Below are 10243 nucleotides of genomic sequence, written 5' to 3'. Positions count from 1 at the left end.
ATGTCCTTTAGTAGGTTTATAGATAAACTGTGGTACATCAGACAATGAAATTTTATTCAGTGCTAAATAGAAATTAATTATCAAACCATGAACTACATAAAGGTAACTTCAATGTGTATTACTGAGTTGGAAGGATACACATGTAGGTTTCCAAGTATATGAAGTTCTGGAAAAGCAAAACTATGAGCATGGTAAAAACAAGAGTAATTTTCAGGGGACGACGGGTAACGAAGGATACATAGGTGGGCCACAGAGGAGTTTGAGGCACTGAGGCGATGCTGCAGGATACTATAGTGGTGGATATATACCATTATAAACTTATTAAAATCCACAGAAAGTACAACAGCAAGACTGAAATATATTGTCAACGACACACTTTGGTTAGAGTTCATCAATACTAACAAATATACCACTTTGGTTGTGTGATGTTGAAAGGGGGAGAGAATATGCCTCAAGTGCATCATGCATGATAGATTCATTTTCTATGAATGTCACCCACCACTAACCAAACATTTGAGTTAGTGCATTCCAGAAGGCACTGAAGAAAGTTCACATGACTGATACGCTTGGTGAATTCACAACCCATTTAAAATAACAAGAAAATATGTCCTTGCTATAAACTTCTATGGAAATCCAGCATGCATATTTTAATAATTCCTTCTGGGGGCTGATCACCAGCCTGTATCTTATGTATGTGTTACTGTTTTTTTAACCTGCAATGGCTGGCATATATATTCAAGGAGTATTCATGAAGAATGTCAGCAGACCACTCTTCAGCTAGAACAGGTAGGTTTTGATAACTTGCTAACAAAGTGATGTAACTGTATACTTTAATAAAAGAGGAAGCATTTTATATATAATTTATAATTGAATGAAAACCATAATATTCTGATCATTAAGGCATCAGAAAAGGTAATTTTGAACTAGCATAAACAAATGTGTATAATTTCAGTAAGATGAGCCAGTCTGATGATAAATTCACTCACATTCCAGATCCAATGAGGCAATTTTATAGCTTGAGCTTAAATTATTGGTGGATACACATTGGGTTAGTTTTATCCCTTTGAAATATAGAGACAAACAATGCATAATATGACAAAATAATGGAAAAATTCAATTCTTGCCTAGGTAAATTTAGGTCTAGAGCAAATCTGAAATCTAATCTAATCATACAATTAGATTATTAGATCTAAAATCTCAGATTCAGAAGATGAAAAATATTGACTTACTTTATTCCATATTAATTTGCCACTATTTTTACTTTGATATATTAAGTATTTCTAAACAAAAAAATACATGGAATTCTAAGTGATAGAAATGATTAACTTAATCAATAATTCCTCTATAAATATCTATACATATATATTTTTAAAGATTTATATTTTATGTATTTATTCAAGAACTGGGTACAGGCCAGAGGCAAGGAAGAGTGAGAGAATTCACCAGTGACAGAGCAGGGAGCAGAACAGGCAGATGGACAGAAGACACTGCTAAGGGGAGCAGTGGGTGTGGCAGGAGAGGTCTGCCGCGCCATGTGGGTATCTTCCTGGCTGGCCGAGAATTGAACATGCGCTGCAGAGGCTGTGGACAGCTTACAGCACAGTGCTCAACCCGTTGCACCACCAGGGAGGCCCTATACATATTTTCTAATTGAAGTAACACTGCATTATAACATTATATAACATATATGTTTCAGGTATGCATCACTGAGAACAACATGTGTATGTATCACATTAAGTCCCTGTTAATGTCTAATGATATACTTCACAACAAAGTTTTCCCCTTTGTGCTTATTTACACATCCCCTTCCCTTTCAGAAACCACTAATCTATCTTACAGTACAAATATTTATTTTTCTGTCATTTAATTCATATGATTACAATCATATTACTTTTTTTTTCAGTGCAATGATCTAATTGCACTGCTAATACATTTGTTTTGGCAATTTTACAATTAAGGAGAGAGTCCCCATTTTTCTAAACATACTACCTTGTTCTGTCTATATCTAAAACAGTTATTTTAAATATTTCAAACTTGGTCAATATATGTGAACAAGCCCATTGTACACTTTTAATGTTCAGGCTTTTTCTAGTAAATGTACAGGTAAATTTTTTCATTAGGAAAATATTTATAATAGTAAAGTAACCAGCAAACTTATTTTTTATTTTTCAAATTTTTGGGGTATGATAAGTGAAAATTACCAGAGGGCTATCTAGTCCATAAAAAAACTCACTGTCAATAGAAACTATACACTTTCTTCCTATCTAAAGAACTGTCTGTTACACATTTCCACATACACTATTTAAGTGCTTTTATAGAAATACATGTAGGTGATTTCATTAATAAAGATACATAGTACTAGGCATTCGCAGAATTTTCCCCACCAAGAAAGCAATGACAGTTGAAGAGAGCAATTTTTCATCTTTAATCACATAAAGGGCACAGGAAAAGTTAGTCTCCTTCATTGCAGCCTATTCATCCAGTCTCAGAGGAAGTTCCTAGCAGAAATAAACCAAAAGCTCTTTGAAACAATTTATTCAATTTATTCAATTAGTTTAATTAGTTTTCATTCCTTTTTTCTAAGATCAGGATTATTAGTATAATTTATACCACTCAAAAAAGTAAATCTTGGACTTGAGGCTTAATTGTGACTTAATTAGAAAGAATTCTTATTCTGTTGTTTTTAACGTATACCCTTGAGGTTGAAGGGGGTTAATTTTATTTTACAAAAAATAAATCTAAATTCAAAAATATCATATAATCCTTGTAAAAGATTGAAGCCATAGCTGGAATCTAAATCAGGACTCTTAGTTCAGGTTTTTGTTTTTTTTTAATGATAGAGCTAAAGAATAAATTCTCAAAGAAGTGCTGAGAGAAGAGCAGCATCTGCTGCTTATTGCAGAATTATTTACAATAGCCACATCATGAAAATAATCTAAGTGCCCTACAAGATGAGTGAATGAGGGAGATGGGGTATGTGTGTGTTTGTGTGTGTGTGTGTGTGTGTGTATGTATGTCTGTCTGTCCGTTCGTCCTTCCATCCATCCATCCATCCATCCACACATTGGAACACTACTTAGCTATAAAAAGTTATGAACTCTTGCCATTTGTGACAACATGGATAGAACTGTTCATTGCAGAACTATTTACAATATCCACATCATGGAAATAATCTAATCATCATGAAAGATGAGTGAGTGAATTAGAGAGATGGTATGTGTGTGTGTGTGTGTGTGTGTGTGTGTGTCCGTTCATCCATCCATCAATCCATCCATCCACACAATGGAACACCACACAGCTATAAAAACTTATAAGCTGCTTGCGATTTGTGACAACATGGATAGAACAGAAGAGGCTGGTGCTAAACAAAATAAGTCAGGTGTTCCAGATGGTTTCATTCATATGTGGGATACGGTGGAAAAACAAATGGTCAGACAAAACCAAACCAATAGCAAACCCTAACCATCTGATTGCAGAACTGAGACTACTACAGCGGAAGTGAGAGAGGGTAAGAGCAAAATGGGTTGCAATCATAATGGTCTATGGTGGAAGATTATTGGTGCTTTGGTGGTGGGTGTAATGTGCTAACATACATCTGAAGGGTATAACCCTATACCTCTAAATCATATACAATGTTGTAAACCAATGCTATTCTCAATTTTAAAAAGTTAAATAAACTATATATAATGAACCATGTTAAAAAAAGATCATTTAATAAATCATGCATCTTTAAGTTTTACTATGTGTAGACTTAAAGGAACAACTGTATTTGTTAGGATGCATACATATAGGACAAAAGTAACTGTCTTGGCTATATACATCATCCTGTTGATGAGAATGGTATATACTCCCATTTGAATAAATTGTAAATTATATCTACTGATAAAGTTTATAAATTTACTGCATAGTGGTCTCCCTTATTTTCGTGGTTATTATTTTGTTTTAAATTTGTCTGCTGTGGGTAATGGGCTTTTTTCATTATAGTCTACTATCATTACTATTGATTTTTGGTTTTATATGTATATATACACACAAGTAAATGCACTAGTATAAATAGATCTATGTGTATATATTTTATACAGCTATGTAGATACATTTAAATATGTGTCTACTTTAAACTAAATAATCATATAGGCACACCAAAATATTCATAGGTGTATATTATGTTTTTAATAAATGTATATTATATATAAACATGATTTTATTTCTGAACTTTGAAAATAAGTTAAAGACATAAGTTCTGTCAATTTATAAAAATAAAGTTCTTTATAAATGAAAAAAAAAAGAGTCCAGAACCAATCATGGAATCTCAAGCTATATTTCACTGCCCTGTCTCTTTATTATACTTAATTCTCAATACTCTAAATCATTTTAACTCTCACACCACCCATCATTGTAAGTAAAATTCTTGTAGAAATTTTATTTGAAAATGAGTCATATAAATAATAAAGCTAGAAATGACCATTCATTTTCTGGAATTGGTACCAACAATGTTTGCTTCATCTAATTAATTTTACAAATCAAAATTACAGAAAAAAAAAAACAAAACAAAAACAAACACCAGTCTTAACCTTGCTGAAGAGAGAGAAGAAAGCAAACCATTAGCATCAACTCCTCTCCCATCTCCCTAGCAGGCTTGATTTCATCTGTCATATTCAAACTATCTAACACTACACTGCCACGAAATATTTACTTATGAAGCATTATTCCCTCAACAGACAGAATTCCCATTAGAATCACTTACGATATTTCCTGATCTTTGCAGCACTTACTGGACACTACCTAATAACAGCAGAAACTATATTAGGAAGTCCCCAGATTGCAGTTCATCTACTTCATGATCTGTTCCCACTTAAGGACCTATGTATGCAGAAGGCTCCTGGCCATCGAGATATTTTGCCATCTGAACTCATTGTAACTGCTTCTGAACTGGTGAGCAAAAGAATGTCAATGTATTTGTCAATTACAACTCATCCAAAATAGATATCTTATTTTTTGCTTTCCTATTACCTTTTGTGCTTCTATTGTTAAAACATTTCATAACAGTTGAAAGAGATTTTGATTGATGATACAGTGTCCAAATAAGTTTTCTTAAGATTATCATATTATAGCAGTTGAAAAAAATCTCCATTAGAGGAGTCCTCTAAATTTACATTTAATGTGTTTCAAATAATTTCATATTTTGTTATGAACTTAGAACTATTCTTTCTGGACTGTAAGAGAAGGCATACAAAATAATGAGACTAATGTCCCCCACAAAATCTACCTATAAAAAAGTAAAATTTCTCAGAAACATGGCAACCTATATTCTGTATTGCAAATGGAAATGAATGTTTGAATCTTGAGACAACAATTGCAAAAATAATCAATAAAATTTGTTATCAGTCATGAAAAAGTAGTCTCAGGTTGGGAGAATCTATCATATATGATTATTATTTATTAGTTGATTGGAGAACAACAACTTAAATTCAGAGAAGTTCAGAGCATCAGATCAAATCCTTGAAACTGAAATCATCTTCTAAACAAGAAAAGGTTTGCAAAATATTTCTGCTATGGCAAAACACAGGACACCAGAGCAGGGGAGTCTATTGTTCTGGTGAAAGGAGTATGGGGAAAATGAAAGGCAACATTCAAACTTTAATAATGCTTTACCCTGAAATCCAAAGTATTTCACATGAGATACAAATGTATGAAACATCCAACTTCAGGCTGAAAAAAAAAAAAGTCCTATAATATAGAAGAAAAAATTCTAAGCTGCCATTATAGGAAGTTGCTCCCTAGGTATGCATGGGTTTCAAACTGTTGTCCAATGATCATCTAGTGAACCATAACGTTCAACTCAATGTTGAGTCTCATGTTTTTGCTGTTGCTAATGGTCATAGTAAAGACTGAGGTTTTATGCTGTAGAGTAGACTATAGTCTGCTGTGAGGAAAGCACAGTATGAGTTCCATACCAAGAAAGCTCACTGATAAACGAGGCCATATAAGAATTTTTACTCTTGGCAGCAGGCACTTCTACTCAAATGGGACTATATAATACAGATAAATTACTATATGCTCTAAAATGGTAATAGTGAAACTTTTTCAATTATCTAACACTTTATTTTTCAGTAGGTATTTGCCTATTAATTCTAATTGTATTATCCAAAATTATAATATTTAAAGCTTATGATGCTATACAAGACTCTACTGGAGGTAATCTTTAAATCTATGGTTAAATAACATTTAACTTTCATGTCATGAATTCCCAAGCTTGAATTCCAATCTGTATAAAGGTGTGGAAGTTAATAATAGGAATAATAACAAGAAGTAACATTTATTGTGTGACACACAATGCTAGATTATATGGCAAATCCTTTTCTCACAAATTTTAATAAAAATTAATCTTTTAAGGTCTCACATTCTTAATTATAATTTTTGGTATATAGCATAATTACTCATAAGAGTGATATGAAAAATAATGGATAACATAGATCTTTCAAGATTTCAAAACAGTGTTTCATGCCTGGGACCCAATGTTCTAGATGTTTTCTTTTTACATTGCATTTTTTCTGACTATTAATAAAAAGACACGTTTCCCTTATAGATATATCTGTTGTTGGAATTACTATTGAATGAAATGACTATAATATTATTATCTGAAAGTTAATATTATTGTTTTTATAAGTTATTGTTAAAAAAGATCATTAGGAGGAATTCTTTCTATAGTGCATTTTTTCACTTTTAAAAAAGCAAGCATTTTCGGGCCTCCCCTGGTGGCGCAGTGGTTGAGAGCTGGGCTGCGAGGCTGCCTACAGCCTCTGCAGCGCCGGTTCATCGGTTAATTCTCCGGCAGCAGGCAAGGGTCCCACAAAAAAAAAAAAAAAAAACATTTTCCATGTTCTTAAACAGTTGTTTCAAGCATCACAAGCATCATCTCACTGTTGGCATAACATTGCAGTCCAAATTTCCAATTATATACACTCAGAAAGCCCCATTTACTGCTTCAAATTTTTGCATATACAATGCTACCATAAAGATTTTATAGCACATAGTAGTTAATCATTGCCTTATGATAAGTTCTGAGAAGAGGAAGATTAGTCACAAAGGTTCTGCATATTGTAAAGTTTTGAAATATGGAAAATGACAAAACATTTTGAACTGTAAGGTACTTTTAGTGGAGGACAAGCTCAGAGGGATGTGATGGGTTCCTTGGGAAAAGAAAATAAAAAATACACTACCTATAAAGAAGGCAAAAAAACACTCATAGAGAAACTTCAGGCAACAATTTGTAAGTATTATTTATATCTGAATTGGTTGAAAATTAAAATCAAACTATCTAATAAGCAATAAAACTCTGAAGTGAGGATGTAATAACAGCTCCATAAAGGACAGTAATGGGTATCACAACAACAGGTCCAGTAGAACTATGCTTAAAGGAATTCAGAGGTTGAGCACAACCTTTTTTTTTTTTTTTTTCTAAGTCCGGGAAACTGAGATCTGGAAAGAAAGATGAGGCACCGACAGCGGGAAACCTGGTTCTTAGTCCCAAGCTTTCATCTCTATTTCAATATGCATCATACTCATTCTTCTCACATCCTAGTCATAAAAGCATGGAAATCATGACACTGAATTTCATTTCTCGCCTGGTGATTAACTGTACTCCTATTCACGTTGTTTGTGCATCAGACACGCACACACAAACACACACCAAAAAAAAAAAAAACAGTATCCTCCAGATTGGACAATAATGTTCTGCCAATTTTGTCAGAATTAAGGAAGTTAGAATGGCTTCTTCAGACTGAGGTCCATTATGGACTGTGGCCCACAATATTCAGGTCAGTATTGTTTTGCATGTGAATAGAGGTCTGATGGAAAATATATGACTAATATATGAATTGCAAAACCTGGTTCTCTCAAAGAATAGTTTTATAAAAACACGTGTGATGTGGCAATAAATCTAAATGCTGTGATATTTAGATGTCACAAGTGATAATTCTTATACTTCTCAGTCTTCCTTGCTCCCTCTGTAATATATGACCCTTCTTAGATAAGACAGGGCCACTGAGAAACAGAATATATATTCCTGCTGCTTAGCCACAGCTGCCCTTGTAACATATGGATCTTGTAAGAACTATCTAGTATTTGGGCTTCAGTCACAGCAGACAAGGTATAAAGAGCTGAGACACATTAGGATAATAGTCTCTGCCAGAAAGGCTTTCCAAGAGTGTGTAGATATCCGATATCTATCACTTTGGATTGGTAGAAATTCAAGAATGAAAAAGCAGCCAGGTTCACTCCAATCTTACTCACTCAACTATCCAGAGCTCCAGGATCACAGACATTCTTAACTCTGGGGCTGATTCAGAACTAAAACAGAATTCCTTAAGGCAATTGTGGGCAGACAATAACACCCAGATTCATCCATTTTCAGAGCCCCAAAATTCTTCCAAGAATTCAGACTAAGGGATTTCATCTCATGGGAAAAACACAAAACTCTTCAACGTGATAGTATCTCCTTTGTCCTATGAAGAAGCATCTGGGCTCATGGATTGTTTGTGTGAACCAAGAAATATATCAATCAATAAATTATTGCTTACTAGCCAATGTTAGAGGTAGAAAATTTTGATGATAAGCCCTCCTTCTAGAGATAAAAAAGGTAATACTCAATTTCAAAAACAAATAATGATTAAAAGACTCAAAGGGAAGAGAAATATCAGCAATTTACATTATATATTATTCTCTTTTTCTCTCTACAGATCATCCCAGAACAAGCCATACATGGAGTCCCTGGAACAATTGAATCAGTCCCAAGTGTCAGAATTCATTTTGCTGGGACTGACCAGCTCCCATGATATTCAGTTTCTTCTCTTTGTACTTTTCTCGGTTATCTATGTGCTCACAGTCTCGGGTAACCTTCTCATTGTGGTCACAGTGTTTTACAGCTCAAGCTTAAACACCCCCATGTACTTTCTCCTTGGGAACCTCTCCTTTGTGGATTTGACGCTTGCTTCATTTGCTACCCCAAAGATGATTGTAAACTTGATAAAACAGCATAAGACTATTTCCTTTGCTGGATGCTTCACACAAATCTTTCTCCTTCACTTCCTGGGTGGAGTTGAAATGGTACTTCTGGTCTCCATGGCCTATGACAGATATGTGGCTATCTGTAAGCCACTACATTACATGACCATCATGAGCAGGAAGGTGTGTGTCTTACTGGTCATGACCTCATGGTTCTTAGGTCTCCTTCATGCAGGGCTTCAGATACCCTTTGTTGTGAACTTGCCTTTCTGTGGTCCCAATGTAGTGGACAGCATTTTCTGTGATCTCCCTCTGGTTACTAAGCTTGTCTGCACAGATACCTACATTGTACAGATAGTCATTGTTGCTAATAGTGGGATGATCTCTCTGAGCTGTTTCATTATTTTGCTTATCTCCTACAGTCTGATCCTCATGACCATCAGGAGCCACTCTTCTGCTGGCCAGGCCAAAGCCCGTTCCACTTTGACTGCCCACATCACTGTGGTGATTCTCTTCTTTGGCCCCTGCATCTTCATCTATATCTGGCCCTCCAGCAACCACTCAGTGGATAAATTCCTTGCTGTATTTTATACCATTGTCACCCCTATCTTGAATCCAATTATCTATACCCTGAGAAACAAAGAAATGAAGACAGCCATGAAGAAACTTGGGAGTGCCTTTGTGAGTCCTAGAGAAGTTACTAGGTAAAATGTAGAAGTCAGACACAAGGTAATTTTAGGTTTCTAAAGGGTTTCCTTTTTTAAAAATTAAATTCATTTACTTATTTTTAATTGAAGTGCTATTTTTGATTCCTGCATCAAGTGTTACTACCATAGTAGGGTTTCTTTTTTAAAAATGTGATAGGATCCATACAAAGTAAGCCAAGTAAAGCACAGCAAATTTATAAAAACAACACATTACATTTGAATATAATGCCAAAAAGAAATAAATGGTTTCAGTTTTTTTTTTTTTTTTTAAGATGTTGCCAATACTTTCAATGAGAAACTAACTTGAATTTAAGGGGAGTTAGTAAATATATTTTTTTTCAATGTATTCAGAAAGTATCAGTGGAAGGAGAAAGCACAGTCAATCCTCAGAAAGACCATGACACTTATGAATAGTCAGAATGTTTGGTTGTTGTGGTAGACCCAAGGTTGCTTCTCTGTCTTCTCTGTGATATTAATGTGAGTCAACACTCATATGTGCTACTTCCTAGGAAAAGAGTGACTCTGAGTTTTAG

At 34.3% G+C, this 10243-nt stretch overlaps 1 protein-coding gene across 1 annotated transcript; it reads left to right on the top strand.

Annotated features, from left to right (window-relative positions):
- Positions 1–8731: 8731 nt before the first annotated feature.
- LOC119237976 (olfactory receptor 4K17-like) lies at positions 8732–9750 on the top strand. The gene is given in 1 exon segment (XM_037501784.2): positions 8732–9750. A coding segment is annotated over 1 exon segment (990 nt). The 5' UTR covers positions 8732–8760.
- The last annotated feature ends 493 nt before the right edge of the window (positions 9751–10243 follow it).

The sequence above is a fragment of the Talpa occidentalis genome, unplaced genomic scaffold (assembly GCF_014898055.3).
Source record: "Talpa occidentalis isolate TD23 unplaced genomic scaffold, MPIMG_talOcc4v2.1 talOcc4.11, whole genome shotgun sequence".
Taxonomy (NCBI): domain Eukaryota; kingdom Metazoa; phylum Chordata; class Mammalia; order Eulipotyphla; family Talpidae; genus Talpa; species Talpa occidentalis.
The sequence above is the reverse complement of the archived record's forward strand: the minus strand, read 5'-3'. Positions and strand labels throughout refer to the sequence as shown.